Source organism: Penicilliopsis zonata (assembly GCF_001890105.1).
Source record: "Penicilliopsis zonata CBS 506.65 unplaced genomic scaffold ASPZOscaffold_11, whole genome shotgun sequence".
Classification (NCBI taxonomy): Eukaryota; Fungi; Ascomycota; class Eurotiomycetes; order Eurotiales; family Aspergillaceae; genus Penicilliopsis; species Penicilliopsis zonata.
Genome location: NW_019208920.1, coordinates 925,702 through 941,199, shown reverse-complemented (window position 1 = coordinate 941,199; position 15,498 = coordinate 925,702). Strand labels below are relative to the sequence as shown.

The following is a 15,498-nucleotide window of genomic DNA, read 5'->3' as shown; positions in this document are numbered from 1 at the left end:
TATTTATAATACTAATTTATATTCTTAATAAAAACTAATATTATAGCTATTAAACACCTCTTATAATACTTAAAGTATTATAAGAATAATAGTATTACTTTAAGATATAAACTATATAAAGGCCTAACTATATATATTAATACTAATTATATAGATAATGTCAGAGGTGCGTGCCCGATTAGGCTTAGCGTCGCCTCGTTTGGCGCGGCCGCACCGCACAACCACCTGCTTCGCGTCCGAGCCGTAGCAGCAATAGCAACCATCAGCCATCTCTTCCCTTTTCCAGGCCTGCTAGGCTAACAGATAATAATAATAATAAGTTAATAAAGGTATATATTATAATATTTATAAGGGCCCTAATCTTATAGGCTTTATATAAATAAATATTTATTATTATATTAAGTACTATTATTAAATTCTATACCTTATTATAAGTAATTAAAGAGGCTATATAGCTAAAGAAATTAATTATTATTATAAAGATTAAAAAGGAAGGCCCTATTCTTATTTATATTAATTTATTTAATATTATAAATATTCTTAAGAAGAATAATTTTAATATAATAACTAAATAGATTAATAATTATTATTTTTTTTATTTATAATATAATTAATAAGGGGCTAATTAAGGTTAAATAAATAAGTAATTATATAAACCTTATTAATAGCCTAATAAAGCCTCTAGATTAAGTAAAGTATATTATATTTAAAGAACTAGTTAATCTTTAAAAAGTAGTAATACTAACTTATATTAAGAATAAATTAAATAAGGAATAATTAATAATTAATAAGTAAATAATCCTCTTTTTCTACTATTATATACTTTAATTAATATTAAATAAGAGGTTAGCTAGTCTAGATAAATACTTAATAATAAAGGATATATTAGAGGTATATACTTAATTAAACTTAATATTACCTTATTTAGTATGGCTGCACTATATAATTACCTGCTTTATATCTAAGTTATAGCAGCAATAGTAACCATCAGCCATCTCTTCCCTTTTCTAGGCCTGCTAGGCCAATAATAAATATTTAATATTTTATAGCTTTTTATTTATAAAAGGTAAATAATATTAAGAAATAATATATTATCTATAACTAAAAGCTTTTAGCTATTCTAAAGCCATTTAAGATATAATATTATTATCTTAGAGACTTATTATTTAGTAATTATTAGATATTTATCTTTAACAAGTATCAGAGTCTTTAATAAAATATTATAATCAAAAATAATAATTAATATATTATACAGTAAATTAAAAGATATTTATTATTAATATTAATATTAATATTAAATTACTATATTTTTTTTAAAAGCTTAATAATTATTATTTAGGGCCTTTTCTAATTGTAAAAGTAATAAATAAATAAATTATTTATATTTATTTAAGGTTTATAGAAGAATTTATTTTATTTTTTATATATTTAAGCTAAAGCTATATTATTAACATAATAATTATAACAACCCTCTATCATAGTTAATAAAAGAATAAGATAAAGAGGAGTAAAAAGGAGATTAAATCTTAAATTATTAAGTTCATAAAACATTATTAACTTATTAATATAAATCTTCCCCACTTTCTTATAGATTTAGAGATTTATAATAATATTTTAATAAAGTTATTTATAATTAAAAAAACTATTATTATTAAAATAATACTTTAATTATATTAAGTAAATATTAACTCTATATTTTTTATTTATAACTTATTATTTAATAAATTCTTTATTTTCTTTGTAATTATTCTAAGTTTCTCAATTATTATTATAATATTTTATAAAATCATCAAAAGTAGTTATATATATTATATTAATATTATAAATATAAAGTATTTTATTTGATATATTTACTTTATATTAATAAGTATTTAATATCTTTATTATATTATAAGTAATATTCTTAATTAAGAGATATAATATTTATATAAAGTCTTAATTATATTTAATATCTTTAATATAATTATACTTATTATCTTTTAACTCAATATTTATACTTAAAAGACTAAGATAAATATATATTAATATCAACTTTAATTAATAATAATAATAAACTAGCCCTTTATTATTAAAATAAATATAATAGCTTTAGTAGTAGTTTTAATAATAATTACCTTCATAGTCTATCAAATAAAATACTTTATATTTATAATATTAATATAATATATATATTAAAGTTAATAAAAAGTATTAAATATATTTCCTTAAGTAATAATATTTATATATATATTTATATTTTAAATAATTTTAATAATCTTAAACTTAATTAATTTATGGCTAAAAAATAAAATAGCTACTTTAAGTAGATTTCAATAAGTTATTAAAAAATTAAAAATAATAAGTTAAAGATATTTTTTTAAAAATCTTATTATTAAAAAAATAGTCTTTTAAATATTATTAATCTTTTTTAAATTATTACTAAATAAATATAATATTAAAAAGTAAGGAATTAAAATAAAAGATAAAATAAAATATTATCTCTTTATTATTAATAATTATAATATATTAAACCAATAAAAAGTAATTGATTAACTAGAAGTAGATATTTATTTTATAAGTTAATATTATATATTACTAAGAAAAATAAAGAAAATAAAAAAGAAAGGTATTAGTAAACTTATTAAAATATAAAAGAAAAATTATTTATATTATTTAACTAGCTTCTAGTATTTTATTATTATTTAAAAAAAAAAAGGTTATATATATTAAAAATCTTTCTTAAAAAGCTAGGCAGTAAAAAAAAAATTTAAAATAATAATAATTATATCTTAATATTTAATAAATATAGACTTTATCTTATTTATTTAGCTCTTTAGGAACCCTTTTAATGTATTTTAAATTCTTAATTATATTTTTTATTTCTTTATTAATAAACTCTTATCTTTAATATTATATTTATATTATATTTAATTAAAGTATATCTTATATAAATAAGTATTCTTTCTTTATTATTATTTTTAATATAAAAAATAATTTAAATAGCTAAAGGTTAAGCCTCTTAAAAGAGAGGAATAATTATAAGACTAATATTAATATTATCCTTGATTCCTTATAATTAATTTAATTAAATATATTTTATAACTAATAATAAATATTAAGTATATATTAAGTATTTATTAAGTACTTTATTTAAGAATTAAAATATATACTTTTTCTTACATAAATAATAAAACCTTAAATGCTTTATCCTTTTCTTTTATCAAACTTTTTATAGACTCCTTATATCTCTAGACCTTATTATTAGCTACCTTAAGTAGTATAAGGTCACTACTTATATTCTTATAAATAATTAAGAAGTAATTATATTATTGAAAATATTAGTTATTATATTTAAATAAAATATATTTATATATATTAATACTTTATATATTAATACTTTATATATTAATGAAAGATTACATTATTAATAGCCTAATAAAGCTACTCCTTATTAAAGACTTTAAATATTTTATTAATTTTATAAATATATTATATTTTTAAAAGTTATGATACTTCTTAAATAAGTAATTAAAGTAGTATTCTATATTTTAGTTATTTTCATTAATATTAGTATTACTATATCTAGATTCTAGGGTAAGTATTAATAAGATATAGCCCTGGTCTTATTATGTAACTAGTATTATGTCAAGGCACGGATGGCCTGGGGAAAGCGGAAGAGATATGTGTAGTGTGTATGTGATGGTGGTGTGTGGTGAAGCTATCTAGTATCTAGGATGCGCGCAGGCGAGAGAGAAAAGGCAAGCAGGATGGCGCTAAGCCTAACTAGGCAGACACCTCCAACATATTATTTTAATAGTCACTGATCATCTCTAATTTAATTATAATTCAAGTTATATCACCTTTAATAATAATACAGATAAGTATATCTCTAAGCTAACCAATTATAGACTAACTTAACCTAGTCCACTGACCTCCATCTGGTCTTTATCATCCCATAATGAGTGATGTCTTTTATCTCGTTTTGTAGTAACCAATCTTTATACATTAACTATCCAGTAATATAATACTACATTAAAGTATTAAAACATCTCTAACTACTCATATGCTATTTACCTTCCCCGTCTATAATACTCTGTGTCATCTGATCTATTAGCAAAATGCATATCAACCAGATGTCTAATAACTGGCCATCCATAAGCGTTGGTGAACATCCGTCGCACAATAATATTATTGTGTGCATCAGGCTCAAGTCGGACTAGCACTTTACGCCATGATAAATCTTGATGATATGCTCTTGCTATCTTTTCTTCAACCTTCAGACCGCTTTCAGATCCTTTCGAATATTGTTCAGACACTCCAGTAGAGTCCGCTGCAGAGCTGAAGGACGATCTCATGCGTTTATCCTGTGCCAAGATAGAGCCCAGGGTATGTCGCTTCATTGGGTGAGGGGGTGGTATGTCCTCCGGATGATAAACACGATCATGAAAAATGGTTACGGGGCGCGAGGAGGGGTCAACAATGAACCCAATAGGTGCTAAGGGTGGCATGAGAAGATCTCCCGCTGATTCGAAAAAGGTAGTCTTTGGGGGCGCATAAAGCCCATCTTCGATGGCGTGGGCAATGTCATCTCCCGATGGGAATTGATTATCATTGAGAAACGTTGTTTCTGTGGACGTGCCAGATGTGGGGAGTGTTTGGCTTCTTTTGTATATCTTGGTACTTTTGTGACTAGTAGCATGCTTGAATCCTTTGAGTTGAAAGATAGAAAATACATTGCTTAGGACCCTCAAACTCGGGCCCTCCAATGTGGACCCCGTTGGCTTGAGCGTCACCGTTGAATCGTGGTGCTCTGTCGGACTAGATGCAAGGAATTGAGTAGGGGACGGTGATAACGTGGGGTCGATGAGGGGATCACCAGCAGTCAAATCCTTTGGTGCGGGAGGTTCATCGGCTAGGGCTACCTCATTCTCCCTGAGACCTTCATCATTGATACTCAGATCACAGAACGGCGGACCCGGAGATTGAGCAGATCGAGGCGACTTTGATTTCGCTCCAGTCAACTCTGCCCAGCCCCATTCAGCCATCGTACCAACTAGACCATTGTCTCTCCTTGCCTTTTCAACCCTGTCCAAACCTCGCCAGTCGAGGAACAGTAAACAGGAAGTTCGCAACGGCACAATCCCGTCATTCACAACGTTGCAGTAGACGGTTCGACACTGAAATTTTAAAAGGGCCTCATGTGCAGGGCCGCTTGGGAGAATCCTGAGCAGCGGTTTCCCCTCAGCACTTGACTGGGCTTGTTTTGGGGGACCTTCCGCTCCCCTGCCACCGATCACAGCTCCCCATCCACTGCGGACTTTAGGTGCAGTCCAACTAAGGCCGAGGTCCTGTCCAGTACGCCCAACCAAGCCTAGGTCCAAGGCGAATCGAACGTACATCGGATTTTCGTTGCTGAGACCGAGAAACGGTGTTGCCAAAGCAATAAAATTGATAGGTTTGATTTTATCAAAGAAATCGGGGGAATATTTTTGAATGTATGCAATGGCATAAGTTTGTACAAGGCCTCCAAGGGAATGGCCAATGAAACTGATACTTGTAAACGTATAAGCTGCATCTGTGTGGTCCGGTTCATTTTGGTTCCGGAATTGTGTTTCAAGATACGAGTTATGGGAAAATTTCGATCCTTTTCCCTTAAATTTGAAAGACCTGACTGTTGGACCATTCTTGGAGCCTGACAGAGGATGATATGGCTGGTCCGGGTAAGTCATCAGCAAAATATACTTTGCTAAGCGTTTACCAAGGTACTGTATTCCTCGTTCAGTGCGAACCGCATTGCCGGGGAAGCCCCTGACAATAACTTGCTCGTCATCGTTCAGATTGGATCCTTGTGTGAAGTCATTTGTATCCGGGTTACCTATTCTGGTAATTTAGTGTTAATGGCGAGACATGGACATTCATAGCAAGAAGAAAGATAATTTTGAGCCATCACTTACTCATTTATAAACTGACTGTGCAGTGACTTTCCCGTATCATGTTTACTCTTGGACCGAGCTTGCTGAGTAGCCTTATCAATACTTTCCTTTAAATATAGCATATCTGCGCTAAGATTACTGTGCAACCCGTGTGTTAGAATGACGAGGTGAATTTTCTTTTTCTTTGTTCTCTCTTGAGATCTGTGATTATTAGACTTCCTTGGTTGATTTTCACTGTTTTCAGGACCCCTGGCCAGTGATGTTGTCGAAGTCTCAAGATTGGGGCATTCGTCTTGCATAGAACAATCCTCTTCGTGATTTGGAAGAGGAGGCGTATTCCAGAGACTGGAGGTGTCATCAACTTTCAGATGAACGGAAGCCGAGTAAACCCCTTTAGTAGCCACAGCTCCAGTTCCTTTCTTCAAGGTAGAGAAGTGCTCATGAAGATGGGCCGGGGGCGCCAACCCGCTGATTGGCAAACCTGCAATGCCACTGCAATCCAGAGACTTCTTATTCCGTCCCACCAGAAGTTCGAAATTGACAGCTGCTGTTGCAGAGAATACTACCTGGGACACGATTTCAATTATCCATGTCATGCTTTGGCGGCCCTCACACTTTGTTGGACTGAATGGTGAAGGCTGCAGCGGCACCTGACGGAGACGGTCAGGTACGGGCATATTCGCATCCCAGGTGCCTCCCGCTTTAAGATATGATTCAAATTGCGGGGCCCCTTCGGTTTCAAGCCCATCATATTTAATATTCGGGTCAAAGTTCAACGGATAGCAAGCCACATAGAGCGTGTAGGGACCATGGAGATAAGCAGCGCGCAGAGGACTGGCAGAAGTGTTTTTGATCTTCACAAATAATTTGGCTGGAGGAGGAAGAATGGGATCCAATGATGGGGTATATGTTAGCGTGTACCTGTTATAAATCAGCATGTTACTTGATTTAATTAATGAACCAAGAGGACACGCTCTCAAGAGCTTGTTGAAAACAGCGTAGCAAAACAACTAACCTGACGACCTCACCAACACGAACACTTCCGGCTTGATGTACTAGTAGCATTTCGGCAGCACGTTTCTCATCCGAAAAGTCCGTCCGCCAACCACTAAATGAGTGGTATTGGAGGCGGTTATCACCTTCCAGGCTATGTAGGCCTCTATCCGGTCTTTGAGAGTTGGTGTACGTACGTGGATGTACTAGCATCGGATATAATACATATAGCTGCCATTTATCAGATGTATATCGAAAGGAGTCCCAGTATGACAGGGAAAACAGTTGGGTTTCCCAGGCCTCAATAAGTTTTCAAGAGAATGGGGCGAGATCTGTTCACATCCGTTCTATAACCTGCGGTAGCTCGGTAAGGGACCTACGGAGCAGATAGATAGGTAGGTAACTTAGGTTAGGTAGTATGTAACCGGTAGCCCGGTACTCTGTACTTTAGATAGACATAAGCGCAGGCTCTCTGAGCCGCGGCCCCACTCCAGATTCTACTAAGTAATATGATGTCAATTCATAAATAGGTAGTAGGTAACTTACAGTGAACCCATTCTTTACAACATGATTTAATGGAATGCTACTAATATATATATTTTTAATAATATTCTATAAGGATTTCTTTTTAAATAAATTTATATCATAAATTAATATAATAATATACTTAATTTATAAACCCTTATCACTCATAGTGTTTTATGATGAGGGCTTAAAGGGCTGCCTATAAAGTAATTTATTATATTAAGCTGCTGACAGCTACATGAGACATAATGCTCTCTACTTACTTCCCAGCAGGTAGCTAGGGTTTAACTAACTAATATATATTTAACTAATTAGGAAATAAGGGGTTGGAGGAACGAAGAAGGTGGAGACCAATGATAGAATTCATGGAAAATTGATGGTACAAACTAAAAATAGCAGAAAGAGGGGCATAATTTTACATAACTAACCAAAGGTTAGTAAGGTAGTTATCGAAAGGGCCCAGACGCCAAACCCCCAGTACTATCCAGCACCAAGGCAAAAATCCTTGGAAATTGTCTATAATCTTCAAGATTAATTATTGGCTATATCCTCAGACATGCGCTTCAAGAGATAGGGCTAATAATCATCAAGTGTTAGGCCGCGTAATGCGCGGACTTGGATGACTTGATAGGAAGGGGCGATTAGTATTACTTGCATGTGCGCTTAATTTATTCCCCATACCTTTTTATGCCACCACTATTCCACCACCGAGAGCTACCTAGACTTATGAATCCTATAACCATAAGCTTGCAATGGCAGACCCTCTTATCCAGCCCAATACTGATTATTACGATAGTTTTACCACAAGTCCACATGGGGATGGACTCAGATGCTGGAACCCATATACTCATGAGGAGTATATAGTTGCCCAGGATGACATAATATGTATTTTGCCTGGCTCAACCCGTGGCCAGGATATGTACAAAATACTTTTCGTCCACAAGGGTTCTAATTATAAACAAGGGAGATCGGAGACTCGATCTAGCGAACCATGCTTTGGAAGCATTTGGACCTCGTCATTACCTGCTTCTCTGCTATCTCAGCATTACTGTGAAGTATTGCCTGACCATCTCTTAATCTCCCAAGGTGATCGGAAGGGACTTATATATGTCATAATATCTGTTGTATCCGGGACTGGCTTTGCGAATTCCTTTTTCCAACAGATCTTGAGGCCTTATCTTTCAGCTCTGGGCTTGGAAAACTATGAAGTGGTCCAAACCCAGTCAGACAGAACTATCACAGAGTTAACCCACTCCAAACTACTCGAAGATGCTCGACTTGGAGTGCCTCAAACAATCATCCTTCTCTCTGGTGACGGGGGCTTGATGGATATTGTGGACATGTTCTACCATGCTCCGGACAAAGTATTACTGGCTCCTCCCACAATTGCATTAATCCCAACTGGAACCGGAAATGCCATGGCGAGCTCTATGGGATTATTGGATAGCCCATCGTCCGCTCTAAGAGCGCTTTTGCGAGGATCTAAAAGATTCCTGCCTGTTTTGGAAGCGTCGTTCACGCCGGGCTCACGATTTGTGATAGAAGAAGGCCAGAACAGGGCTCCTATCTCAAAAAATTCAAACATTGGGGAATATCAGATCAATCCTAAAGTCTACGGTGCCGTTGTTGCGAGCTGGGGTGTCCATGCTGCATTGGTGGCAGACAGTGACACAGTTGAATACCGCAGGTTTGGTGCAGATAGGTTCAAAATGGCAGCGAAAGAGCTTCTGTACCCATCAGATGGAACTTCAACACATACCTACCAAGGTAAAATCACGATTTCGGTCATTGATGATGAAAATGGCAGCAAAAAAACGCAGTCAATGGACCAAAATGAGCACATGTATGTGCTCGCCACGCTTGTCCCAAAGCTCGAGAAAGACTTTATGATTTCACCAGCCTCATCACCGTTGGATGGATCTTTGCGCCTGGTACATTTTAGTCCAATGGCGTCTGATGCAGCAATGCAGCTGATGGGACTAGCCTACCAGGGCGGTAAACATGTATATGAGAAGGCCGTGACTTATAAGGTGATTGAAGGTTTTAGAGTGGATTTCTTGGAGGAAGATGAACGATGGAGACGGGTTTGTATTGACGGGAAAATCGTGGCAGTTGAAAATGGTGGCTGGATGGAAGTGCGCAAGGAGTCGCGGCGTTTCCTTCAGCTTCTAACTCTTCAAGGTACCCTTTAGCCGTAGATATATAGAACATAGGTATGCTTCAGAGAGCCTCTTATTGTCTTGTCCTTGATTATGCTTTGCACGCCAGACCTTACGTTCTGCTATATTTCTCCATTTTCAAGACACTGCCTCGAGCTACATTGATCTATTCTCAGTCTACAACGTGTTAGACTACAATGTATTAAATGTAACCTGAAAAGGCACAGGTAGTTCTAATGAGCTAGATCCTAGGTGGTTGTATGATACCTCCAGCAGAATCCTCTACAATAAAATACTAGAAACACAATGATAAAGGAAAGGTATTCTAGCAGACACCACTCAGTCCCAGAAACTAGCAGGATGTAGTGATCTTTCAATACCATAGACCCCAATTAGAACTAGGGAATACATAAAAGTGCATATTTTGAAAGGTTGTGATGCCGTCTGCCTTCTTCTATTGAACCTATTGCATACTGATTTGACATCCACTGGAGAGGTAATAGCGTAGGTTGCTCAATGTTTTGGGATATGTTTGTCACTCAAGTTCACTGCAATGAAGGATTTTGGAAGTTTTACACTATGAAGAAAAGTTATTAGTATATGGCATGGTGAAAAATGCGGTGCCAAGGGCAAAAAGAAAGTATCTAACATACGTATCAAATTTGGCCTTGAGAGTTTCAAGAACTTCCTTCCAATCATGGTGAGCCGTGAGACTCCTTCTAGGAGCACAGCCGATCGCATGCCTGGAGTCTAACTGCACATCGAGTGGATCAAAAGCATGGCAGCCAGGACTGATGGATATGCGGATCGAATAGGAGTTTGTTGAAGATTCGCTGTCCTTTGCTTCATAAAGCTCAAAACAAATCTGTGACAAGTAGTCCAGCTCTGGAATGGCGCTTCTTGCAATCTTGGTTTGTATACCGCCCTCGAGAATGCAGTTGAGAAGCGTGTAAATATGAGACTCTTTTGTAAAGTAAAAAAAAGACTTTGCATCCGAAGAGGCCTGAACCTCTTCAAGGTCCATCACAATTTCTCGGAGGAGCGGAAGAGATGTCAAGAGTCCGATCTCAAGTTTTTCACTGTCTGTGATACCGTATTCTTGAGGTGTCACGTAGTCAAAGAGGACCTTTGCTAACTTGTATAACTCTCTCAGCTTGGAGAGCCGTTCATCCAACTTGGGCTTCGTTGGGGTAGAGCCAGGATAGAGTTTGAAATAATGGTCGTAGGACTCGTCAAAGGCTCTAAGGTGAGGTATTGACTGAAGCGCATAGATGCGTTTTTTCAGTCCAAGTCGATGAGCAAAAGTTTGATTATTATCTGTTCTGTCGTCTGTTCTCTCATGGCTGCTAGTTTCAGTGCTCTTGCTATCTCCAATAGTGTCATTCGCAACTTGATCTTTTGAGTTGGACATGTCAAAGTCATCTGGAGGAAGAAAAACCCATTCCAAAAACTGACGATTATGTAGGGCATCGAATTTCATACTGTCGTAAAGCTCAGACAGCTTACTAGGATCGACCTTTTCTGTATCACAGAACTCGGCAAAGAGCTTCTCCCAGCGTTCTTTGAATAGGCTTGGATCCTCACCAGCACACCATCGACCTTGGATAGGAGCCGTGGGAGGTTTTTGGTTTGAAGACGCCGAGTGACTTTGAGAGCTGGGCTGATCTGACATCCGATCTGGTGAGTTAAGACTACCAGTAGGGCAGTCAAGTTTTTGGAAATTAAACCTCATTACACGTCGGTGAAATTTCATCAGCTCCACGACGGTCGCAAGCACAACTGAAGGCTCAGGAACATTATCCTTTGGCCATGCGAACTGGGAAGGTGCGGAACCTTCTCGTAAGAGCAATTTCAGCTTCTTCTTCACCTTGTCCATCACATCCTTAGCTGCATTTGAGTCGTCGAGAAGATCTTTGCGCACTTGGATAAAATCTTCTGGCATATCCTTTTGGTCGAGAAACGAACAAGCCCATATTTGTGCTTTATGTCAGTTAGTATTGGATTACCAAGGTCCCAGAACAGCACTTACCGCTAGTGCTCACCCTTCTTTCCGAGCTCGTAAAAATTCGTACGTTGTTCAGTGCTTCTCTATTCATAAGTTTTAAGTCATCTCGCATGTTCAAGCCAAGATCCTGAGATTGATAGCGTGCAGCATGAGTAGGTTCTCCGCCCCATTTAATCACAAGCTGCAGTTTATCCAATACAAGATCATTCTCAACAGCTGAAAACCTGGAGAAAGTAGCGCCCGATACCGAGTCACTTCGTGTTTGTGATCTGCTCAGACGCTCACCATCTGACATTGTTTCCCCAGCAATTGGTGAGACAGGTTCTTCGAGATGTGGTTCAGTAGGAGGTGTGTTAGGAGGCAGGGGTGCACGCCCCTCCATTTCCTGTGGCTTTCGTTTGCGAAACATGGGCTTGATTTGAACTTTGGTACCTGGCCAGCTTCCTTTTTTCTCCAACGATGTGCGAAGCAATTTTAGCTTATCCAAATCCTCGAGCCCCTGGTCCATTGCCACCTGAACTGCCTCAGAAACACTGGTTAGAGCGGCCTCTCCTTTAATTACAACCTCTTCTTGGTGTCCCTTGAGCAGATCCACGAACGGTTGGCTGTGGAACGTAAACTTGAACTTTTGCTTTGGTGTGCGATCTGCATGGCGAATCACTGCAACCATACCTTTAAGCTTCCATGAATGCTTGGAAGCAGGCGGTGGTATTGCCGGTGGGGGACCTTCGATAGGGACTTCTGCTAGCACGGCTGGAGGCTTTGTATTTGCCAGGCTATAGGCACGGGAGGTTCGGCCGCTTTCTGCAGAGTGCAAACTTCCGGCACTACTGAGATGCTCCGCGTTTTCAAAGCCCGACGAAGCAGGCGAGGATTCGGTAGCATTCCCAGCATCGAGACTTCCCATATCATAAGTTTTGTGGATGTTCTGACTGTTGTGTAGCCTTGAGGTGCTTGGTGATTTGAGTAAGGTTTTCAGGGCATGTCTATGAGATCCAGCAGTACTCTTTCTCGAGTGCCCGGGATCTGGAGATGGGGGCTCGGAGGGCTCGGAGCCATCTCGCCTACGTTTCTCATTCAAGAACATATCCCGTAGAATGTTGGCACACTTGTCATAATAATCGTTGTTGTCTTTGACAAAACTCCAACCATTCACGTCAATGACGTAGCTTCTATCCCCAACTCGAAGCATATCAAAGCCACAGATTCGTTGGCCAAAGCCGTTAGAAATCTTCGTAGCCATTGCTGCTTCTTCTTTGCTAAGCTGGGTTATGTATCTTAGCTCTTTGCCATGGGTGTTCCGCCGGACTAGCCCGTCGACAACGGGGGACTTGCGGGTTTCTGCATGGCAGAAGTCCGGGCCAACTGTGTAAGCTTTCACATCTTCAGCATTGTCAACCCTCAGGAATTGCTCATAGAGATAGCTGGTGCCCGGTTCTGTCACAGAACGAGGAACCACAAGCTCAGGATCATATTCAGAGCTTTTATTGCCAACTTTCCGAAAGAGCCTTCTGCCGCCACCCCCATACTGATTGTCGTTCGGGAAATAAATATGGATATTGTGGTCCTCGCCGTTCACAGGTTTCTCAACAAACGGCTTTTTGAAGACCTTTCCATCGACGAGCAGAGCCTCTCCATCCTCTGACAAGGTGACAGTTCCAGATTTTGGTGCACCGCCTCCTGTTCCATCATCAGGACCGTCGAGTTTGACCCCAGTCAGACGATATACATGTTGAGCAAGCTCAGGGGATTCCAATGTCGGCCCGCCGTCACGATTGACTTCAAGTCTTTTTGGTGTTGGAACGCCCATATGGTCAAGGATTTTTAGACAAAGCCGTCGATCCCATAAGACCTTCTGCATTGGCAAGTCATTGACGCAAAAGGGCTTTCTTAATTTCATGTATGCAATCGCTTTGTCCAAGGGAAACCCATCAGAGAAGAAGGCGATAAGAAAGTCACAGACAGGCCAATTTTCAACAGCCTCATCAAGAATGACCTTGTCACCAAATACGATTACTTCGAAATCGCCTTTTGATTGAAGGCGGGTCAGAATGTTTTGGCTTGGTTTGCTGCGAGCTTTCACATCCAAAGCACATACACCAATCTTTCCTGATATTGATGCCGAAGGCTCCAATTCGCTAATTGAGCTAGCAGCTGTGCTTCCGCTTAGTCTCCTTGTAATCCTTCCAGAAGAATGCACGGACTGAGAAGCACGTCCTGTGCTACGGGTGTCTAGTATTGGCTCATACCGAACAGGATGATTCTGGCTCAAATTCGCGAGTAGTCCATTTCCCGGCGGAGCGCCGCTAGTAGACTCCGAGACAGAATTAGGAGAGGCATTCGCTTCGCTATCAATGAGGCTATAAGCCGAAGTAGAATTTTTTGTATTGTATTCTGAAAGGCCTTTTTGAGAGCTGACATCGCCAGGCGAGCCGCCGCCGTTGTTGCCATGATGCGTTGCAATAGGAGGTCCAAGGGAATAGATAGATGAGAAAGAGAGGCGATTCAGATCCCTATCAGGACTAAGAGTAGTATTCACCCTAGCAATAGAACTGGGAGATGGTTGATATGAATTGCCCACTGATGTCGTGGAAACGCTCGGCGAAGGGCTATCTCCAGATTCATCTGGCTGAGTTGAAGATTCGGTTCTCGGTTTTGGAGCAGCTTGACCATTATGATCTAACATTGCAGCCGTCTGCCCCAGGTCATTGGGAGCAATCCGGTCTCTATTCATTTTGGGTCTTTAACCAAGTTGCTTGTTTAATCTTTAGGGGAACAGGCAGAGTCTGGCAAAAACTAGATTATGAGCTTAGAACTAGTGTTCTAGTTTTCAGAGGATAACTCACATAGTTCAATGATCATAGTAGTATTGTAGGCTTGCTGTGTAAGAATCTCGTTGATCTATTATCAATGCAATACTTGAGGCTAAGCGGGTGGTATTTAATTATGATCTGGGTATATCATCATTTGCTTCCTGCAAGAAATACTTAAAAAGAACCGACTGTGCAGGAAGGTTTGATCCACATTTTGTCATTGCCACCTCAATCCGTTATCTTGAGAAGCCACAACGAAAGCTGTCAATTACTCACACCCAGGTAAAACGGGGCCTTCAATAATACTGGAATTTAATAAGGGAAAACAAACTAGCTCAGTACATTATATCTTATTTTCAATAAAAGATTCAATTTATAAAGATAGACAGATAATTGATACTATGAGTCAGTTAAGTAGGAAGAGTAGTCTTAGGTACCTACACCTACCTACCTAAGGTACCTAGGTAGTAACTGACTGACTAACCAATCAACTACCTAGGTACTAACTAGGTAGTTAACTTAGTAGTTAACTAGGTGGTAGTTAACTATCTACCTAGGTAGTAGGTAGTACCTAGTAGGTAGTCAGCCCTGATACCTAGGTACTACTTACCTAGTTAACTTACTACTATGGATTAGTTACTAGACAGTTCAATAATGGGAACTTAATCTTGATATTTCCCACCAGATTTCCATTTTTACTTATAAGGTACCTGGGAGCTAATTAACTAGTTATTTACCTGGACATAAAAGAAGGAAGTACGAGGAAATGCATTTATTGCTAGATAATTTCAATAAAAGGGTCGTTGATGGGCATTGGCACTTTTCTTTCAGCTCTTAAGATATCTACTAAAGAATCACATCGGGCATACTTTGAAACCAACTACAGACAGTGTCGGCTTCGGTACTTTCCCTCCAGACAACTGGTTTATAAGAATAATGGAGAGGTACTAGCTATTCTATACCGCCTTCTAGATGAAGCTAGGGGTGTAAAGATCGCACTTTGATTTTGGTACTCTTTCTTCAGGCGGTAGTGTAATAAACAGTAACCCGCGTTTTCTGCCGACAATAATTTTGGACTTTTTTTTTTATTA

At 37.9% G+C, this 15,498-nt stretch overlaps 3 protein-coding genes across 3 annotated transcripts; 1 reads left to right on the top strand and 2 right to left on the bottom strand.

The window, feature by feature from the left end:
• Nucleotides 1–3,950: 3,950 nt before the first annotated feature.
• Nucleotides 3,951–7,356, bottom strand: ASPZODRAFT_134227 (hypothetical protein). The gene is made up of 3 exons (XM_022723468.1): nucleotides 6,928–7,356; nucleotides 5,934–6,833; nucleotides 3,951–5,859 (listed from the first exon to the last, which is right to left on the bottom strand). The coding sequence occupies exons 1-3, from the start codon at nucleotides 7,116–7,118 to the stop codon at nucleotides 4,050–4,052; spliced, it is 2,901 nt and encodes a 966-aa protein (XP_022580052.1). The 5' UTR covers nucleotides 7,119–7,356; the 3' UTR covers nucleotides 3,951–4,049.
• An 894-nt stretch (nucleotides 7,357–8,250) lies between these two features.
• On the top strand, nucleotides 8,251–9,749 carry ASPZODRAFT_134226 (hypothetical protein; the record flags this gene model as incomplete). Its single annotated transcript, XM_022723467.1, has 1 exon — nucleotides 8,251–9,749. A coding segment is annotated over exon 1 (920 nt), but the record flags the coding sequence as incomplete, so codon positions are not given.
• A 50-nt stretch (nucleotides 9,750–9,799) lies between these two features.
• Nucleotides 9,800–14,654, bottom strand: ASPZODRAFT_134224 (hypothetical protein). Its single transcript, XM_022723466.1, has 4 exons — nucleotides 14,441–14,654; nucleotides 11,619–14,390; nucleotides 10,243–11,569; nucleotides 9,800–10,166 (listed from the first exon to the last, which is right to left on the bottom strand). The coding sequence occupies exons 2-4, from the start codon at nucleotides 14,326–14,328 to the stop codon at nucleotides 10,103–10,105; spliced, it is 4,101 nt and encodes a 1,366-aa protein (XP_022580050.1). The 5' UTR covers nucleotides 14,329–14,390; nucleotides 14,441–14,654; the 3' UTR covers nucleotides 9,800–10,102.
• Between the last annotated feature and the right edge of the window lie 844 nt (nucleotides 14,655–15,498).

Bases quoted from the DNA above. Each gene is read 5' to 3' on its own strand.
- ASPZODRAFT_134227 (XM_022723468.1), bottom strand. From the start codon at position 7,118: ATGCTAGTACATCCACGTACGTACACCAACTCTCAAAGACCGGATAGA. The intron at 6,834-6,927 runs GTTAGTTGTTTT...GATTTATAACAG, and splicing joins CGTGTTGGTGAGGTCGTCAG to GTACACGCTAACATATACCC. The intron at 5,860-5,933 runs GTAAGTGATGGC...CTAAATTACCAG, and splicing joins CACAGTCAGTTTATAAATGA to AATAGGTAACCCGGATACAA.
- ASPZODRAFT_134224 (XM_022723466.1), bottom strand. From the start codon at position 14,328: ATGAATAGAGACCGGATTGCTCCCAATGACCTGGGGCAGACGGCTGCA. The intron at 11,570-11,618 runs GTAAGTGCTGTT...ACTGACATAAAG, and splicing joins AAGAAGGGTGAGCACTAGCG to CACAAATATGGGCTTGTTCG. The intron at 10,167-10,242 runs GTATGTTAGATA...TTTTCTTCATAG, and splicing joins CTCAAGGCCAAATTTGATAC to TGTAAAACTTCCAAAATCCT.